General features: G+C 41.6%; 1 protein-coding gene across 2 annotated transcripts in view; it reads left to right on the forward strand.

The window, feature by feature from the left end:
• The window catches only part of SLC12A2 (solute carrier family 12 member 2), a 2,115,502-nt gene that overhangs the window by 1,325,864 nt on the left and 768,200 nt on the right, over positions 1-21,438 (forward strand). For both annotated transcript variants that reach the window (XM_044060802.1, XM_044060801.1), the window contains exon 13: positions 13,851-13,952. In XM_044060802.1, the coding sequence (XP_043916737.1) occupies positions 13,851-13,952 (102 nt within the window). The remainder of the gene's footprint in view (positions 1-13,850; positions 13,953-21,438) is intronic.

The following is a 21,438-nucleotide window of genomic DNA, read 5'->3' on the forward strand; positions in this document are numbered from 1 at the left end:
CTTTATCTCCAGCTAAGACAGGGAAAAATCAAGGCAAAAGGATAAAGAAAAGGGCAGATAAATCTTCTAAAATAGTCAGGTAAGTCTAGGAAATGGTCTCCAGTCCCATCAGGATCCTTGGGTCCAGCACCAAAGATTTCTCAATTGATGAATCCAACTCCCCTTCAATCCAGTCACTGTCACCACCTCACTTTTTTGCCAGAGCTGGAGAGTCATCAGCTCCACTCACCTTTTCTGTCGTTGAGGAGTCTTACTGATGCAGATATTGACAGAATGATGTGGAGTTTCCTTCAGATGCAAATTCAACTAGGTGTTCTCCTTGCTCAGTCCACACAGGACATTCCAAGAATGGCACCAACAACCCCTCTACTAATTTCTATTGTTCCAGTCTGTCCTTCGGATTTGAGGCTCAGAGATGAGTCTTGCAGGAGCAGCTACTTCTGAGCTGACAGTCTTGTCTACTGTAACTGTTTCTTTTAATCTGTCAGATTAGGATGAGTCTCTAAGCTAAAGCACTGGTGCCAGAGCTCAAGATGTGGATTCAATACAGAAACTTTCAGAACCCTGTCTTTCACTTGAAGCCTCTGTACTAGGTAACTTTGGATCAGAGTCAAGTGGGGGGGGGGGGGCTCGCTCTTCATCTCTCCAGGATGGTGTGGAAGTGTCTTTGGCCCTGATCTTTGTCTTGGCATTTGAAAGGCTTCTTGCTAGGCTAAGAGAAGAGATGCTTTCTATGTGCTCAGCTCTGTGCCAACCTCTTTTGGACATTACATCACACTTGGTACATCCACATCAGTTCCCTATCTGGCTGGGAACCATCTCCAGAAGTCGCATTGAGGCAAGGTCCTAGGAAACAGACATGTAAGATAAGACATTTAGGTTCCTCTTCAGAATATGACACTGAAGAGAGAGACTTGAATTATGTGAATGGGTCCCCAAGATCCCCTTTTGAAGATCTCACCTTTGGTGACATTTTGGAATTAATAAAACAGCAAGTGGGGGGTTGGTCCACTGATATGCCCTCCTCTCAGGAGTCTGTTCCTCAAGGCTTTTGGAACTGGCACTTCTACATCCTGGGTGGTACTACCTGCTGACACACTTGTAGACCTGGTAGCTCAACGGGCTTGGAAGAATCCTGACATGGCAGAGCCAATACCTAAGAAACAGGGTAAGATTTTGGCAGCACCCAAGGACAGAGCCCACTGGAGATAAGTACCACTAGTAAATGCCATGGTTGTGGTGGAAGCCAATGAAAAGAAACACTCTGAGGAGAATAAATGTATTCATCCTAGTAACAGGGAATCGAGATATTTGGACAGATTTGGAAAACAGACACATGCTTCAGACGACTTTCACATTTAGAGCACTGAACTACTTGGTCCACATGATGCTTTTCTAGTGGAACTTAACTAAGGGGCTTGCCAAGTCCCTGTGAGGTAACCTGTTTAAGGACATCACATCAGATACCTGGGTGCCGTGTATAGTCATCAGAGGCTATATAATCCTCTTTGCTTCCCTTTCCTTAAAGAAAAGGAGGATTCCCATGGTACCAGCTCATCAGATGGAATTTGCAACAGCATAAGTCTTAAAGCTGTGGGAAAAAAGTCATCCAACAGGTCCCTCCAGACCAATTTGAATCCTGAGTATATTCCTGCTTCTCTTTATTTCCAAAAAAGACTGGGGACCCAAGGTCAGTTTTGGATCTCCATCTGTTTGTAAAACAAAGTTCCAGGTGATCATGCTTCAGTTCATTCTACCTCTTTTGAAGAAAGACGAGTGGATGTGCTTTCTAGATCTGCAAGATGCTACTACCAGATCAAGAACTCAAAGCAATCAAGGAGATTTCTCCATTTCCATCTGGGAGCCAACCTTCCAATTTACAGCACTGCCCTTAGGTCTCACCACTGCCCCTGGGTGTTCACCAAATGCATGGCAGTAGTCACAGCATATCTGACTGCTAGGTTTCAAGTATTCCCATAGTTAGACGATTGGCTCCTCAACGCACCTACCAGGGATCTCCTACTTCAGCAGTGGGATTTCTTTCTTCAAGTCCTACAACATCTGGGGATCACAGTCAACCACTCCAAAAGCAAACCGACACCCACACAGCAAATAGACTTCATCAGATGCCACTTGAACACGAGAAACTAGATAGCAACTCTCCCAAAGCTCCTGGATTGCATCTCTGCTTCAGACAGCCTTGCAAGTTCTTTAATGTCCCTTGCCTCCTGCAAGACATTTCCTTTGATTGCTAGCACTTGATAGCTTCAGCAGTTTAGTTCCTCTAGCTTGATACTGCATGAGAGTTCTTCAGTGGACTCACCTCAGGGGTGTGATTTTCATCTAGATGGGCAACATGGGGTGTGGTTCATCAACAAGCAGGGCGGAACCTGTTTATATCCTGTATGCTGAAAGGCCATGAGAGTGGGGCAGTGAGTGATGTAGTCCCATCGCTTTCTCTGTCAATGCATATTCCAGGGACATCAGCATGTTGCCTTACAAATTGAACAGATCCATCTTCTGTCTCATGAATGGTCACTGAAGCCAATGGCAAATCAAATGTTCAGCCACTGGGTTCAACCATGCTGCAGCTTTTTTGCTGCAGCCTTTTTGCTTGGTAAACTACAAGTGCAGCAGTTACTTTTCCTTAATCCCTCGACAGGGTCGATCACCGAGAGACACTCTAGCCCATAATTAGGCCCAGGTCCTCCTATAAGAGTCCATTCAGAAAGCAAGAAGGTGCATACCCAAAGTAACCCTCATTGCTCCTTTTTTGTCCATGGCTAATGTGGTTCCCCTTTTTCTGACCTAATCCATGTCCATCCTGGGCAACAGTCCAAACCTTCTGACTCCCCCCATCCGGGCAGCCTCACCTGGACCCAAAGATGCTGAAGCTAACTACGTAGATTTGTAGACACCACTGTAGAAAGCACCATAAAATTAATTCTGTAGTAGAAAAAGCAAGTCTTATACTAAAGGATTTGTTTTATGGTGTTTCTGCAGTGGTGTCTATCATTCTGGAGTTTTTTGGTGACTGTTCTGACACTACTTGCTTCATTTTACTGGTTAACTACATGATTTTCCTTCCATTGCTATGTTGCAATATTTGTAACATGAGGGATTCTCTGCCTAGGTGACCAGAATGTCGGCCAGTATACAAAAGACTTTTACTACTGAAAGGTATGTGGGGCATTGTACAAAGGCAGCAGGAAGCATAAGCCAGCCATAAAAGTGACGTCCGCCTGCATTATCCTCAGAACTTCTCTGTCAACAGTCCATCTTCTCTCATTCGTCTGATCACCAAGTGATTGCTGTTTTCAGGTCATGCCCCGTTGTTTTTTTTTTTCTTGCACTCATTTTTTGCTTCTGCCTGTTTTTTGAGGTTCATGTCATCCAAGAAAGACAAGTGCCACTGTGGAAGACAGATTCCAAACAAAGTTAATTACAACCAGTGTCTGTTCTGTCTAGGAGTCCCTAAGATGCTCCGCAGTTGTCTGTCCGTCTTAAATATTTATCTGGAGAACCAGAGACTTAAGTGACTAGCACTTGCTATGGAGTGTCTGTCTGGTCCATTCGGTGAGCCTCTGAAGAAGGTGAAAAAACTTAGGCCTGAATCTTCGGCTGCGCCTCTGAATTCAGACGTCTCTTTCGAGGCTGATGAAGGCCCAGAAGTCCATATGGTTACTGGCTCTTTTCCTGCAGTGGGTACTGCTTCGGAGGCTGCTAAGGAAATTGCCATTAACACATCCAGAGAGGTTTTGTAGGAGCCCTGTCAAGATGGTAAGGGGGAACCACAGCTCATCTCTTCAGACTCCCCTCAAAGTACTTCTCTGTACATAGCTAGTGAAGAGAGTCCAACATCTGTGCCAGAGGGTAGGCCTGTGTTGGTCCCTTCCTCTCAGCCTAAAGCAGGTCCTCCGCTTAAAAGGAAATGAAAGCTAAAGCATGTCTTACCTCCTCAGGACCCTACTTCAGACTGGCAGGCCTTTTCACAGGGCATTTTTAACTCCTTTGTGGCTTTGAGACCTTCCTGTACTGTTTCTCTTTCCCCAAATTCTCCCACTTCAATTCCAAGGAGATCGTCTTTGGAGCAGGAGCTTTCTGAAGAGGAAGTTTCCTCTTCAGATAAGTCTCTTGCCTATTCCACCCAGATTCTTTGGGTTATGATTCCTCCTGAAGTAGAGTCTAATCGTACTGACTGTACTGAGGAGGACATCTCTTTCAGAGAAGCCATTTCAAGGATGAGAGACTTCTTTAAATGGGACTGCTCTCAAGTCTGAGGTGCAGAAGAGGTACTATGATCTCTTACAGATTGACACCCCTTCAGGTATGCCCCCTGTGTTGCCTGCCTTTTGGGATGCCTTCTTGTCAGCAGCCAAGGCACCTGACTCAACCTCCTGCCCCAAAAAGGCTGGATAGATTTTACAAGGTGCCAGAGGGCAGTAAATTTCTTTTTAAATGTCCTCCTGCAGATCCTGTTATCTCTGTCTGCAGATGCACCTTCTAAACTTTTGCCTTCCACTTCCTTCTTTGCATATGATAAAAACAGTAAGATGATGGAGAGACTGGGTAAAAGTCTATACTTCATCTACACTGGCCTTCGGTCCATTAATTACCAAACACATACTTCCAAATATGTTTTGGCCATGCTGTCTAAGGCTTCACAGCTGCGGTCAGACCTTCCAGACTCTGTAGTCAAGGTTCAGCTCTCCTTCCTCTTGACAGCCTCTTCACAAGTGACTCGTCATTCAGTAAAGTGCAGCTATAATGCAGCTGAAGTGTCTGCCAGGTCATCTGCATCTGTCTCGGTCCTTAGGTTCATAGGTTGTTACTAGGCTATCGGCCCTAGGGCCTATACAAGCCTAGCCATAACAATTCCCTGGCTATTTCTTCCCACACTATTTACTTCCCTGGAAGCAGATATTCTTGGTTGACATTACAGCCCTTGCCTGATGATATGGCAACACTTATGGATACTTCTCTATATAATTCTGCTCTCTTTGGAGCTAATGCTGCTGCCCGTTTCAAATCTCTTCAAGGAAAAGAGAAGTTATTACAGGAACTTGAGCACATTTTTGTGTCCCCAATTACTAAGTACCACAGGAAGTATTCTTCCAAGGTACATTTTGTGAGGAAAGAGTCCTGTACCCCCTTCCACTTCCAAGATAGGGCCACGCAAACAAAGTTCTTCCAGGATTCAGCCTGCCACTACTCAAAAGGCCCTCCTTGCCAGATAAACCAGGTTGTCTGTGACTACCTGCCCATTCTTACTAATATTCCTGTTTCCCACCAGCTCTCACACTCCCTTTCTTCTTGGGCAAACATTACTACAGACAGATGGGTGCTTTCAATTGTCCAGAATGGATATTAGATGTTTTGGAAGTCCATTCTACCCTTCATGGGTATCCCTCAGCCCTCTATGGGTATCCTTCAACCCTCCGAAGACCAGCTTTCTCTTTTCCTTCAGGTACTTCAGGACTTCATTTTACAGGGAACAATTCAGGAAGACCCTTCCCAGCAAACAGGGAGAGTTTTTTACTCAAGGATTTTTCTAGTTCCCAGGAAGGACTGCTCGTGGTGACCCATCCTAGACCTGTCTCACCTCAACCTTTTTCTTCGGGTTCCCACCTTCCGCATGCTCTACCTCCAAACCTTGTTCCCATTTTTGCTGCCTCAGGCCTTTCTGGTTTCTCTGAAGATCATGTTCATATCCCCATTCCATCCCCTTTTCAGGAAATATTTGTTTTTCTGTTACTTAATCTCATTTTCAGTTCTCTGCTTTGCCCTTTGGACTCTCCATGACCCCATGCGTATTCACAAAATACTTGGCTCCTGTTATTGTCTTTTGCAGACTTCAGGGAATCCATGTTTAGCCTTACCTGGATGACCTCCTCATTCAAGCAACTCATCCAGAAATTCTACTAGAGAATCCCCACACAACCATTAGCTTGCTTCTAAGCCTGGGGTTAACTGTCATTTACATGAAATCCTCCCTCACTCCTTCTTGGGACCAGGTCTTCCTGGGGTGCAGGCTAAGGACAGATTTTATGGCATGTCTGCCCCTTCAGAAAGTGCAGTCTCTTTTAGCAACTCCTGCCACTCGCTCCCTTTACAGCCAGTTTCTCAGACTTCTGGGATTCATGGCATCCATTATTTCCATGCCACCCTTGGCCAAACTCCACAGGAGGAAATTCCAGTGGTGTCTGAAATCTCTCTGGTCCCAGCATGCACATCCCCTGGATTTTGTTCTTCCTTTTCTTTCTTACCTGAAGAAAGAACTGCAGTAGTAGATTAAGAAAATTTCACTGAACCCAGTTCTCCCTCTGCAGCCTCCTCTTCCTATGCAGGAGCTGTTCACAGGCACCTCAGACCAGGAGTGGGGAACAACCTTGGGGAAACCTGAAGGTCCAGGGACTTTGGGCCCTCTCTATAAGGAAGGAACACACAAACAGCAAGGAAATGAGGATTTTGATTTTTGGTCTTCAAGCTGTCCAATCTTCTCAGCCCAGGGCCCCTGAAACTATTCAGACAACACCGCAGTTCTTTGCTATGTGAACAAACAAGGGGAACAAAGTCTTATCTGCTTTGCAGGTTGGCTCTTCAGGCTTGAGAGATTGCTTCACAATCAAAAGTCGCCTTACAAGCAGTTTACATTCCTTCAGCTTAAAATGTTCAGGTAGACACTCTAAGCAGGTCCATGACTCAGTCCCACAAATTTATGCTCCACAGGGATGTTTCTGGACATTCTCCACCAGTGGGCTACACCTCAGTTAGATCTTTTTGCCTCCACTCTGAACAGAAAACGTCCACAATTGTGTACCAGAGTCCCAGGTCCTCTGGTATGGCATTTGGATGCCCTTTCAGCATCTTGGAAGGGGATGTTTCTTTACAAATTCCCCCTTCTCGCTTATTCAGAAAGTTCTGCTGAAGATTCAGCAGTAAAAATCAAAATCTTATTAGTGACCCCCTTTTGGCCAAGACATCACTGGTTCCCCCTTCTGCATTTAGCCAAGGGCAGTCATTACATCACTTCTGCTAGGAGTGTGTCTGAACTCCAAGCTTTAACGGTATCTCAACCTTTCCTTATTTTCCAGTAAGATAGGGTCTGTCTGCATACTAACCCCTCTTTCATGCCCAAGGTGGTTAATGATTTGTCTCTTAACCAGTCTATTAATTTACCTACCGTCTTTCCCTCACTTCAAAATTCCAGTGAAAGGATATTACATACTGTGGATGTGCATAGACAACTCAAATTTTACCTGGATAAAGCAAAGTCCTTTAGGAAATCAGAGAAACGTTTTGTTTCTTTTCACTCCAGGGTGCTGGGAAAGCCTATGTCAAAACAAACTTTATCTTTCTGGATGTCTAAGGCCATTTCTTTCTACTATGTTTTCCATGGTAAAAATCTTCCTTCCTTGGTGAAAGTTCATTCCACTAGGGCTGTTGCTTCATCTGGGGCCATTTTCAAGAGGTTGGGCACTGATTCCATCATGGAGGCAGCTACATGGTCTTCTGTCCACACTTTTACCAAACATTATAAGCTGGATGGCATCTCCACATCCAGAGCAGGGTTTGCCAGGGCAATCCTGTACTGTTTTGAGGAGAGTTTCTGTGTTTCCCTTTCATGAGCTTTGGTACTCTCCGTCATGTTATGACTACTGCAGCGTGGGAATAGAAGGACATAGAATAGTTGTGTAAAATCTTACCATAAACATAGATGTCTTCCTCCATGCTTTCTGCTCATGTGGTTCGTGTTTTGTTAGCCTCTCAGTACCAGAAAGAGGTTCTTTATCTGGGCAGCTGCTAAGGAGATAGATAACTTTACACCTCTGCCTTCTATTCTAGACTTACTGTCAGACCTTTTCCAAAAAGAATGTAGCTTTCAACAATCGAAGGACAACTAGCTATTTCCAATTTCCATACTGGGCACAATAGATGGCACAGTGGTGCAGCGGTAGACTTGTCACCTCACAGCAAGAGGTTCTCAGGTTCGATTTTCTGCTGTGGTGCCTTCTGTGTGGAGTTTGCATGTCCTCCCTGCATTCGTGTGTGTTTCCTCCGGGTGCTCCAGATTCCTCCCACGTTACAAAGACGTGTCTGGAGCATTTCTCCCTGTGCCTCCGCTGAAAATTGGCCCGTTCCAAGTCGGACTTTCCCAGGTAACAAATGTTAAATAAATAAAAAATAAATAAAAGATTTCAAATGCTTTTCTAAAGATAATTTTCTTATTGAGACCTCCCATAAGGGATACTATTCTTCTATGGGACATGTCTATTATGCTTCAAGTGTTTAAAAAAAAAAAAAAAAAACTTTGAACCAGCAGTTTCAGGAGACATTCTTTTAAGACTATTTTTCTGGAGGCCATCACTTTGGCTGAAAGGATTTCCAAATTACAAGCACTTTCTTCTAAACCTCCTTACCTGATTTTCCGTAAGGATAAGGTTTATTTGAGAACAGATCCTACATTCATCTCAAAAGTGGAATCTAAAGTGAATTTTAATCAAACCATTAATTTTCCCAAATTTGTAAGATTTTCTAACAAAGTAGAATATACTCTGCATCTATTAGATGTCCACAGACAGCTTAGATTTTATCTCCATAAGACTAAAGATTTCAGAAAATCTGATTTGCTGTTTGTAGCTTTTTCTAAAGCCAAGCTAGGCTAAAATGTTTCTAAAGTCACACTGTCAAGGTGGCTGTCAGACTGCATAGCCTTTGTATACAAAAAAAATTGGGACCGTCTTTAACCAAGAGTTCACTCAACAAAGTTTGTGGCTACTTCTGCTATTGTATGGCATTCGGAAGGATGAAATATGGGCTACCATTCTTTTCTCATTACAAGATGGATGTACAGTCAAGATCCTTTGCATCTTTTGGTTCCATCATTCTCAGGAACATACTTCCTTGCCCCCTCCCAGGTTTACAGCAGCTAGGACATCTGTCCCAAAGATTGAAAAGGACAAAAAAAGACAACGTCTGATATGAAAGTTATGTGCTCTCCATAACGATGGAGCCATGTTATCTTTTCATTTGGTTCAATATCCCTTCATATTTCCCCCTTCTTAATTTTTTCACCTGATGTTCCTATTTGAATAGACCTAACCAGCAGCCTTGTCATTACGCAACCTCATTTGTTGGTTTTCTTCAGGTTATATTCTGGTGTAGAATTTAGGTGTTACATTCTATGAAATAATAAGCAACTTTTTTAGCTGATAATTAGACAAGACTCGGTCTAAGGTGTTTGGAGAAAGGGAGGGAATATGAATAGGTGAGGAGTCGCAGGTCTAGATCCACAACTTCTAATGGCTCAGAGGTTGGATCCAATAACACAAGGGTTGAACTGAATGAAAACAAGGCAACATGGATCTGTTGTCATGGTGAGTATATAACTTTCATTTTAAAGGTGTGAAAGCAAACTATAGTAGGGCTCTAGGTTCTGTCAATTCCCATCTCTTCTGTCAGAAGACCAGTCCATTGCACCAGCAAATATTTCATGACCTCCACATAATTCACCCTCTCAGCCGTTTCAGGAATGCCTGTGAATCATAGGCTTTTACACCTGCTTCGGTCTTCCTTAGCCACAATTAAAGCCTTTAAGGTTCCAACATTACTTCCAAGGTGAGAATGAGAACTTGGTTATTTCCACTTCCATTCTTTTGACAGACCTGTTAATATAGCTGAATAAATTGCTACTAAATCTACATATTTCTGACATTAAAGCAGTTCTTCCATGCTGCCCATCATATTTTAGTTAACAAACTCTGTAAATTTCAACCTTGTGGCAGCTCCAAACTGCTAGAATCACCTTTTTTCACTCACTTTGCTTCATTTGCATCAAATAAGCACAGTTAAACCACACTACAACTAGAGCCTTAGAGATGAATGTATATATTTTGATAGTTTGTCTTGTAGCATTAAAGTTAGTTTTATTTCAGAAGGATGACTCCTTGACAGGAAGTCATTCAACTGAAGCATTGCATCACATGGACAAGGGATTCGGGCAAAGTGATTATTTCCTTCATGCCAAGTAAACAGTCATTTGTATAAGACAGCTACTGTTTGATTTTTTCAAGACTTTCTGCTCAGCATCTTTGAGTACAATCAGACTAGATACCAAATCCATCAATAAATAAGTAAATAATGCAGGTTTTGCCATTGCAAGGCTGAAAGACGTGATTTAACAATCCATCTTTTTTTTTTGTTCCACAGCAGTAGTCCACATGGTGACTGAAGGAGTGTAGTCAGCATATTCCCAGATATTAGAATAGTATGTTCATTGTTGCAGTGTTTGGCTTGCTGTTCATATGGAAGTAGAATGTCAAGTTTGTGGATTGCATTACAAAAGTTTAATACAGTATCAGTATACCGTATACTGATACTGTATTAATCTTTTGTAATGCAATACTGTTTGCTGTTAGGTACATTAGTAGGTGTATTTCTAAATGCATTAAACCTTAAACTGAGAAAAGGGATATCTGTGGAAAACATTCTCATCTGAACTTCAGCAACAGAAAAGAGCAGTAGATGATAGTGGTTGCATTTTTCTGTCCTGCAGTTGTGGATTTAGAGGAAATTTCTACAGTGGGTTGTCTAGCAGTGGGACATTCCAGAGAATGATCATTTAGACAATTGGAAGAATGCTGTTTCCTCTTCAGTCATTCTTGCCATTTCTACTGATCAGATGCTGTTCATAGATTCAGTGGCGGGGGGGGGGGTAACAGTAATCCACTGCAGGTGGCAGAGGGGGTAACAGAAATCCACCGCTGATGGCAGAGGGGGTAACAGTAATACATTGCTGGTGCAGAGGGAGTAACAGTAATACACCGCTGGTGGCAGAGGATGTGGCTTCAAGCACTGATGCACCCATTGATATAGGAAATTGTCACAGTACTAGCATAGGGGTTTCTATGGCTATGGTGACAGTTGGCTCCACCTTGGGTACTAACATCTGCTGTAGAGCCTCTGAATGCAGCAGATCTCTTCATTTAAGGAGCATAGCGATGGCAGCTAGGAATCCCTTCTTACCTGGTAGACTTACTTGCTTTGAGCAAGAGTTTTTCCTTTTTGTCAGAACAGTATACAGTATTCCCCAGTCAGTCATTTTGCAGGTTACCTTGACATATCAGATGCTAGTAGAATTGGGAACTCCATTACTGCATTGTCAGGACACCAGTATTAGTTACTTCTGCATATCACATCCTTTTGCATGGCAGCATTGAGGCTTATCAAGTACTTCTCAAAGGAGTGCTGCACCTTGGCTCACATCTAAATAACTCTTCCCATTCATGGGATATTTATTTATTTATTTTATATTTGTTGACCGGGTTTGTCTGACTGGGTTACAAATGCTCATTTTCAATGGAGGCCCGAGGAGAAAAGCTCCAACAGAAAATAGAAATTTTACATATTGAATACATATAGAAATACATTCATCAGTACCACAGATTACTGCATTACAGTGCCACACATTACATTCATCAGTACCACACATTATTGCATTACAGTGTCATACATTAAACTGTGGCAAGTGAAATACATAGAAATACGTTCATCAGAGGGATACATTCATAATTACATATTATGACTGTTGAGCTTGTTGATTTCTGTTTAAACTTGGAGGTTCAGTGATATGATTTCTGTTTAAACCTGGAGGGTTCAGTGATATTGAAGTTAGTGTCTTGGAAATTGCATTTTCTGGTGTCAGTCACCTCTGCTGTCATGATCGGAGTTGCAAACCCCACCCTCATGTAGGAACCATATGTAATTTTTCAAAAGGTTGTTCTTTAGGAATAATTCAGATTTCATCCTGAAAGTGGTTTCTGAATTTGAGTGAAACAGGCCACTCATCTCACTTTTCTTTGCTGAGGCAGTAAGCAGAGGGAGGGGTGAGAACCATTCTCAATTTGAATGCACATCATCTGCTCCTTTTTACTGGAAGCAGGTGCATGAGTTAAGGAAACTGAGCACTTTTGTGTCTCTCTGCTGAAATATGAATTGCAACCACCAACTAATCCACTTGTTTCATCCTTAACAGCTTTACTGATATCTGAATTTGTTGTTTTGAGTTGTTAATTTGAGAACCTGACTCTGTAGTGTTTCCACCTTTCAAAGGTAAAAGACTGGTGTATGGGTAGATAAGGGTGTAAGGAAGGGGGCAATTGCCTGGGCTCGAAGTGTTGGGGGTCGTGAGTGGCAGATTCTGTTTAATAGGAGAGGAGTGTCATTTCCCCCTGTCGTGGACCATGAACAGTCTGCTTGGGGGGTGGAAAGGATTCTTTTTTTTTTGCTCCCAAGATAAGTGTTTTACAGTTTTCTCTAGTTATATAAATTTCAGGCTTTTATACATGTTATTAGTTAGCATATGCCATAATATAAAATATTATGCCCAGTAGGAAAGATCAGTAGTACTTAGTTTTGGGATAAGGGGAGGCATAAACCAAGAACAGTATGTGCTAGCTTCACTTAGCATTCCATCCCTTGTTATTTTGTATGGGTCTGTCCTGAGGATCCCTTAATTTATGCACAAAATAAGCTAAACTCTGATCATATTTAGGGTAGTCAGAAGGATTGCAAGTTGTACTTTAACATCTTAACTGGCATCCAGTAGGGACCAATATAGGAATAAATCTACAAGCCGAAAACTTAAGGTAATGGCTAAAGTGTTAAATTTATTGTCATATTCTGTATGTGTTTTTGAAGTTGCACTTTCCTCCAGAGTAGTATTCTTTCCCACTTTTAGCAGCTACACTGTTTCAGTGGATAAATTAAGCAAAGAATAGCTTTGATTTGTTTTTTAAATTTGTCACATTTTAAGTATTTGGTACCTTCATAAGTGTTTCAGACAAAATAATGTAACCTTACAGTTACTGTTAATGAGCTTAAGTGTTTCCTGCTGGGGTTACATTTATTAAGGGTTTAAACATGTTTAAAGCTCTCTGATTACAGACAGAATCTTGGATATTATCCAAATTTAGTAGCAATTGCTTCTCAAATTTGGGAAAGGATTGCAGCATGCACTGCTTGCTTTTGTAGCAGATTCATATCTGTCCACCTTTTCAGGGGCCAAGTCCTTCTTTTCAGCTCCCAGTAATGCCCTGCACATGAACTGTCTCTGGAGAGGGATTATCCTCTCATACAGCATAGCTTCCAACTCTTTAAATGTGTTACATCGTGCCCTTCTCAATCCTCAGCTTCCTGATCTCCTTAAATTTCTCAGGAACTTCCCCTTCCATTTCCTTAGAATACTGCCCTGGCACACTTCTCAGCTGTTCAGATTTTTGAAAACGTTTTGCCTCTTATCTGTTCCTCATAATTTTTACAAATAATTGACTACTAAAGTCACAAAATGGATAGACATTTGAGTGTGATACTTCATATTCTTCTAAAATATATGTTAACACAAAATGTTATTCTGGCAATGTTCTAAGTTTATAAGAACAGTATTTAAACTCTGCCCCTATTTTTTGGCTTTTGTCCCCAGTATTTTGAGTTTAATCCAGTTTTGTTGTCCTCTGAGGTTGAGAAGGGTATACCACCTAGCCAAGTCATTTGCTTTATTGACTTTGCTCTCTGAATTCTTCAGTTTGATTTTCACTTATTCATTGGTGTGGATAACTTGACTGCAATTTTCTGTAAATGCTTTGTGTAAATTACTGTGTTAGTGTATTAGTCAAGTGATTTGCTTTCTGTTTACTGTGTTGCTGTACCTGTTTTAGATGTCCATAGGCTGTACTTGCTGTACTTGATGTGTACTCCTCTATGGACAAAAAATATAGTAATAAACTGACAAAAAGAAGGCAGACGATAATGCTGATTAGTGATTTCTCTTTTTCAATATTTTTGTTTCATAGGTGAACTGAATGTCATTGCTCCGATAATCTCAAACTTTTTCCTGGCTTCCTATGCTTTAATTAACTTTTCAGTATTCCATGCATCACTTGCAAAATCTCCAGGTAAGGGATTTTATATTTTATTTGCAAAATATGCTACTGACAAATGTTATTTTTATCAAAATGCAGGAGATGCTAGATATTTCCTGTTTACATGGAGACAAGGAGATGGAGAAAATCAAGTCACCAAAACACACAGAGCTCACCCCGAAAAAGCAACTAAAAACCCACAGCAAAACAAGGTGTTGGCAAGGCCATTGCCAAAAACACACCACTTCCGTAGCCCAAAAGTAAGGAAATCCGTTTAATACAAATGAAAAAAAAAATATGCAACACAAAGTTAAGGGCTTTTGTCCGTTAACAAAGTTGGACTTCATCAGAGCAGTGATGCCTTAGCAATAAAATGGTTAAATAAACAATTTGACTAATCACATGTACCAAAACAACCAATGCCAAAAATCTATCAGTTAATCCATCAATTACTTAAATTAATTTGAATAAATGTTAATTTTTTTAAATATGCAGCAACATTGTAACATCATCCCAATAAAATCCATTGCCAAAAAGTCTAACAAAATTCTGTCCACAAAAACTGTAATATATACATTAAAAAGATTGTGTGTTTGTATGTATGTGTGTGTTGTGTGTGTGTGTGTGTATATATATATATATATATATATATATATATATATATATATATATATATATGACTAAATTCACTAGAGGCATATAAAATAAACAGGTGGAAAGAAGCACAAGTAAGACAACCCTCATAGTTTAGCTGCTCTTAATTTAAGCAGAGAACTTAATGATATATGATCACTCAGCTCAGGATAAACAGCAGCATTCAGTCTCGTGCCACAATAGTTCTCTGTATTTAAGTCTCCTTTCCCATGTACCCCCTCTCCTGTTAATATGTACTTGTTCGAGAATGAAAAAAAGAAACAATTTACCTTGAGTGCAGTTAAGCCTGTTTGTATAAAGCAGTATTTGTGTTAGCCTTTGAGATGTTGTTATAGTGCTCATATACCCTCTTCTTGAGGGCATGCTTAGTTTTTCTTGCATAACAGTGGCAGTGATTGCAAAATGATAAATATACCACTACTTTAGTTTTGCAGTCATAACGGTAGTCAAGTCGAAACTCAGTATTACATGTATTGAGTTTCAGCGAAGTGCTCTCATGTATATATGCACAACAACTGCACACTTCATGTTTTTTCATTCCTGATGGTTCATGTCCTAATTGAATCCTTTGTTTGTGCCTTCATATTCAATAATATCTTTAATATTAAAATGCCCCTCTAATTTAAAATGGGGCTGTGTGCCTAAGGTTGTTAATCATTTCTCCATCCCTTTCAATAATCCTCCAGTTCTTTCTAATTGTATTTTGTATAATATTACTATCACTACCAAACCTTAAAATCATTGCATGGTCTATGTTCTCATTGCAGTCAACACAATGGTTCTTGCTGGCTCCTTGAAACCCTCTGCCGAAGCCGAAAAGTGATGGGTAAAAATCACACTGCTTTCTAAATCTCGCAATTTTTGTTTCCATCAGTAACCCATCAGGATAACCTCTAACCTTGAACATTTCAGTATACTTATCCATCTCCTACTTAAAATGATCTTGTAATTCAACCCTGGATAACCAAATCAGCCCCTCAACCAACCTTTTCTTCTGATGAAACTGGTGGTGGTTTGGAAAATGAAGAAAACTGTTGGAAAAAGTGGGTTTCCTGTAAGTTCTGGAAATAAATTTCTGCTCATTGGTATTTTTCACAATTAAAAAATCAAGTTAGTTAATTTCTGTACTGGAAACACTGTCCTTATAAGGACAATATGTAGTCAGAAATAATGCAAGAACACATACGTTTCTTTTATCTCAGTCCAACTTAGCAGAGTAGAATTTGTATTTTTGTGATATACATGCATACAGCACATACATTACCCATAGTCAATCTGGCAGTAGGTCGACATCTGTTTGATAGAAACAGATGATTGACTTGTGCATGAGATAAACAGTCCGCAGGAGGGAATATTCCCTTTCCTTGAGGATTTTGTGATTTCTGAGTTGTTGTGTATAACTAGTAGGGTTGGGGGGCACAGTGGGGCTTGCCTCCCTTTGCAAAAACACTTGGTTAAGTCTGCCCCAGCATAATCTGCTGAGCATATGCACTGTGTTTCGATGTTACATATTTCAACAGTTTTACTTTGACATTACAGATGTCACCATTGTGAAAGTTTGAATCATAATATTTGTGTGTGTATGTATATATATATATATATATATGTGTGTAAAACTAAAATTTTCTCCAGCGCAGCACAAAACAAATAACCAGTCCAAAATTAAAAGAAATTTGCAATATCTACTGGAAAACTCAGCACTTTGTTCCACAAACAGACCACCTCCAGTTAGCACTTGCGTCTTGTATAAAACAACCTTAGACATTTCTTCAGACTGAGGAGAAGAATTTATTATGTATTTAAAGAGAAAAGGGTTGAAACACTAAGGGTAAATTTGTTTTTTATTAATGGTTTGGTTTAATGGATTTTATAAATATTATGCAAGTATTTTTAGGAATGAAACGTGATGTATGATGTCACTTTTAATAAGTCATGTGACTGAATTTTGTATGTTTAAAAATGGTGAACTCTAACCTCAGTCTGAAGAAGGCTCTAAGGTTGTTTTATACAAGACCTAAGCATTAACTGGTGGTTATTTGTTTCTTTATGGAATAAAGTGTTGGGTTTTGCAGTAGATATTCCAAATTTCTTTTACTTAATTCTAGCTCTCCTGCTGTGAAAGCAGAAACTCAGCAGAGAAGGATGGTAGACTTGTGTTTATGGGTAAATTTCAGTAACTGACTAGTAAGTGGATGCTAAGAAAAAAAGAAGTACAGAGGACGTGGAAAAAATCCGCTTCAAAAAGTGAGGAAGAAACACTGATTGGGGAAAGTTCTGCAGCTGTTCAGCAAAAAGTGATGGAATCTCCAGACATGAAGTTCAGTAACCTATTGGAAGACAACTGCACCCAGACCTGGTTAAAATGAAACACTGATGGGAGTATATAAACACAAACAACAGAAAGTTGGAAAAAAATGGAAGAAGCTTTAAACAGATATTCAGATGAGGTGATACAGCTGCAAAATTCAGAGGCTGAAATGAAGAAAAGGCTGGCTGAATATGAGACTGCTCAGGAAGAGATATTTAAAGAAATAATAGAATTAAAGGACAGAAAACATTGGGAAAACTTGAGATTTTCAGCTATACCAGAGAAGCTGGAAGGAACAGATTACATTAATTTTATGAAAGCAGCAATAAAAACTGAACTAGTATTCCACAGCAGGAGTTAGTTGAAAGGGCACATACTGTGTATGCTCCAAACCTAGCTATGAGAAATCAACTGGACCTTTAATAGTAAAGATGCAATCCTACCAGCAGAAGTCAGTCTGACAAAACTGTGGCAGAAGGACAAAGTACTAAATGTGGGCGACAGCAGAATGTTTGTGGTGAGTAATTATTCATTGTACACGAGTCAGTTGAGGAGCAAATGTAAACTGCTGTGCACATCTGTCTTCAAGATATCCTTCCCTGTTGGGACAAAATAATTTTTGATGAAGTACATGCTAAGGAGGAAATACAGATGTTTGTCCAACAAAAAGTGAGCTATGAAACTAAAGGAGATTCTGGTTCTTGTTCTTCTGATGGGCATTTCTTCCAAAGGGCAGATGTTCTTCATCTCACATTGCTGCAGTCCTTACATATGGGGTAGTCCGCTGTCCTCGGTCGGCCCGAATACCAAAGTATAAGGCTAAAACTGACATCAGGACGTCAGGGTACAAAAGCGCATGACTGACGTCATATCCTCAGTCTTTTTTGCCGCATGGTCCGATGCAGAAGCAGCGTTGCAAGTGCCGTTCGGCATTCTGAAATTTTTCGAGTTCGGAGTTTCAGACCGAATCAAAGTTGGCAATATTTTGTTTTTCTTGCCTCAGTGTTTTACGGATGTCAGAAAAAGTGAATAACTGTATTTCTTGTGGGAAGCAGATACCGCATAGGGATTATCATTCTTTGTGTATTCCTTGTTTGGGGCCTGAGCACGACGTTGTTGGGTGTCGCTTTTGTGCTAGGTTCAATAAGCGCACTATTGTTAGATTGTGCTAGGCTGGTCTTGGAAGCGGTGCAATTATAATATGCCGCCGGATTCCCGCGCGCTTTCGAAGAAAGCGCAAAGACAAAGCAGTTAAACCCAGGCAGAAGAGTCGTCCGTTCGGACGCCGGTTCAGTGGAACCGGTGGTTCCACGGAGGCTTCTCTGGAGTCCCAGGGGAGACTTTGATATTGCAGGATGTGGCCTCTCAGGAGGCAGGTCAGGCTGAAGGGCTTCCCAAGTTACTGTACTCCCCTCCCTTCCTAGGGTGGTTAGGCCCTCTCCTTCTGTTTCCAAGGCTTCTCCCAGAGGCAGGCCAGGTTTAGCTTCTGTTGGTGTCACTCCTAGTGCAGCAGGGTCTGTGCCCAAGAAGCACATGCTTAAAATGGCAGAAGATTTGATTACTCTGATTAGAGGTTCTTTGCCCCCTGATAAGAGGCCTAGGGTGGAGCCAGAGTTGGGGAGTTTTGAGCAGGCTTCGGATGTTTCTGAGTCTTCGGCTGAAGACTTGCAGGAGTACTCTCCTTCTGATTCTGATGCAGATGATTCGACTCCTTCTGCTTCTCCTCCAGAGGATTTTTCTTTTCAGAGACTCTTCATTCCATGAGGGAACATTTTTAAGTGGGAAGGTCAGGACTTCTCTGATTCCAGGAAAGGCAGAAATTTTTTTTTTTTGCCCCAGCATAGGCCCTTGGCTATACCTCCTGTTCTGGATGTTGTGGAAGATGTGTTTGCAGAGGCTTCACTTAATCCTGATTCTCTGCCTCCTGCTCCTGTTAAACCGGGATAGTATTTACAGGGTGCCTGAGGCTCATAAATATCTTTATAAGAGTCCTAGGGCGGACCCAGAAACTGTTAGTCAGGGACCTAAGGGTGTCAAGGCCTCTGTTGTAAAAAATCCAGTTCCTCCAGATAAAGAGGCCAGAGCTTTGGATAGATGGGGAAAGAAAGTCTATACATCTTCTACCCTAGCTATGAGGGCTTTGAATTGCCAGTTTCATATGTTGAAATATCAAAACTATCTTCTTTCTCAATTGAAGTCTAAGGTGGATGCTAAGGCATTGAGTGTAAAGAGTTACAAGATTTGGTGCATGTTTCAGAGCAGGTGGGTAAGCATTCTTTACAATGTGGTTTTGATGCTGTACAGGCCTCATCTAGGGTGGCTGCCACTGGTTCAGTTCTCGCATGGCTGAGGGATCAGAATTTATCTGACCATGTTAAGACAAGGATTTTGGATGCTCCTTTACAGTCTGATGTGTTGTTTGGTTCACCTGTGGAGTCAGTCTTGAAGAAAATGGAAGACAAGGCTAAGTCCATGCAGGCTGTTAAAGATTTTTGCAAGTACAGCCTCCAAAGTTTAGTAGGAATTGGCCTGCTAAGGGGTGGACATATCCTTCTTATGATTCTCAGTCTAGGGGTAGATCTAGGCGTGGTAGGGCAGAGCTCAGAGTTCTTTCAGACCTAGAACAGGGAGTTCACCTGCACAATCTTGGTGAGGGCAGGGGCCAGTCCTTAACAGGCCCAATGACCTACCTTTTCAGCTGCCAGATCCTTCTTGCCTGGCAGCTCCTTTGGGAGGAAGGTTGGCACTCTTCAAGGAAAATTGGAATTTGATTACCCAAGACAAATGGGTATTGGATATCATACACCGAGGTTACAAGTTTTATTTCCATACCTTGCCTCCTTTCAAAGGCATGCTCCTCAGCAAAGACTAGAGGCTCACGAACAAATTTCTCTGCTACTTCAAATAGGGGTCCCTCTGCCAGAAGTGGGCCTAGGATTTTATTCTCGCCTGTTCCTAGTACCAAAGAAAGGGAACACGTGGAGACCAATTTTGGATTTATCTATCCTCAACTCGTATCTGGACATTCCCAAGTTCAAAATGTTGACGTTACAACAGCTTTTACCTCTGCTGGGCAAAGATCACTGGATGGTGACTCTGGATCTCAAGGAGGCTTACCTTCATGTTCCTATCAGGCTCAGTTGCAGAAAGTATCTGCGTTTTCGGGCTGGGACTTCTCATTATCAGTTCTCTGCATTGCCCTTTGGCTTATCTGGTTCTGGCTCCAGTGATAGCTTTCTTCAGGCTAAGAGGAATACAGATCTATCCTTATTTGGACGATTGCCTGATTCTGGCCCAAGGAAAGGACGAACTTCTTCATCATTTACAGTATGTGATAGCAGTGCTAAGATGCCTGGGGTATTCTGTAAATAAAGTCCAGTCTAGTACCCTCTCAGGACATGTGCTTTCTGGGTGTGAGACTGAATACAGCATCCCAGATGGCCTTTTGACCCGGACAAACAAAAGACTCTTTCTCTTTACTTCCATCAATTGTCTCATCAGTCCAGGCTGACTGCAAGGACAGTCCTTCAAGCCTTGGGGTTCATGGCATCTTGTATTCTGGTGCTTCCCAATGCCAAACTGCATATGAGGAAGCTACAATGGTATCTCAAAAATGTATGGACACAGCACTGCCAAGATATGGACATTGTCATTCAGATAATACCTTGCATTCAAAAGGAATTTTTGTGGTGGGCTCAGGAATGTCACCTAAACAAGGGACTCTCTGTGACCCGGCCAGAAGTCAGATTCTAACGACAGATGCCTCAGACAAAGCTTGGGGAGCTCATCTAAATGGAAAGTGGGTACAAGACACGTGGCCTGCCAGACCTCAACATCTACATATCAACTTGAAGGAGATGTTAGCAGTCCAATTTGCATTAATAGCTTTCAAGGATTTACTTCTTCCAGGGCAGGTGTTGGTTCTAACAGACAACACAACTGTCATGTGGTACATCAACAAGCAAGGATTCTTATCCTCTATGCAGACAAGCAATGATTTTGTGGGAGACTGCTCTCAGTTTACAGCTAAATCTTCAGGCAAGGTTTCTGCCGAGCACAGAACTCCTTAGCAGATGTGTTGAGCAGACAAATTATGGATCCCCACGAGTGGAAATTGGATCCTCATGTGTTTCAGAAATTGACAGTGTTATGGGGAACTCCAGACATAGATCTGTTCGCTTCTCCACTAAACTACCAGCTGCCAAAGTTTTGCACAAAAGGTTTCATCCCACAGCTTGGAAAGTGGATGCTCTCTCATTCAATTGGAGCAATCTTCATGTGTATGCCTTTCCACCTCTGCCTCTCCTCCCAAAGGTACTCCTGAAGGTCAGACAGGACAAGCCAAAGATGATTTTAATAGCTCCAGATTGGCCTCGACAGCACTGGTACCCATTACTGAGAAGTCTGGCGGGAGCCTCCATGGCCTTTGCCTTGATTCCACACCTGCTGTCTCAGGAGAACAGTCATTTACTCAATGTCAAACTTCACTCTCTACATCTAACAGCCTGGCATATTCTGTTTTAAACCCTGGAGGGTCTCAGCTTCCACAGCAAGTTT

Source organism: Protopterus annectens, chromosome 2.part0 (assembly GCF_019279795.1).
Source record: "Protopterus annectens isolate FY-2018-M chromosome 2.part0, PAN1.0, whole genome shotgun sequence".
Classification (NCBI taxonomy): domain Eukaryota; kingdom Metazoa; phylum Chordata; order Ceratodontiformes; family Protopteridae; genus Protopterus; species Protopterus annectens.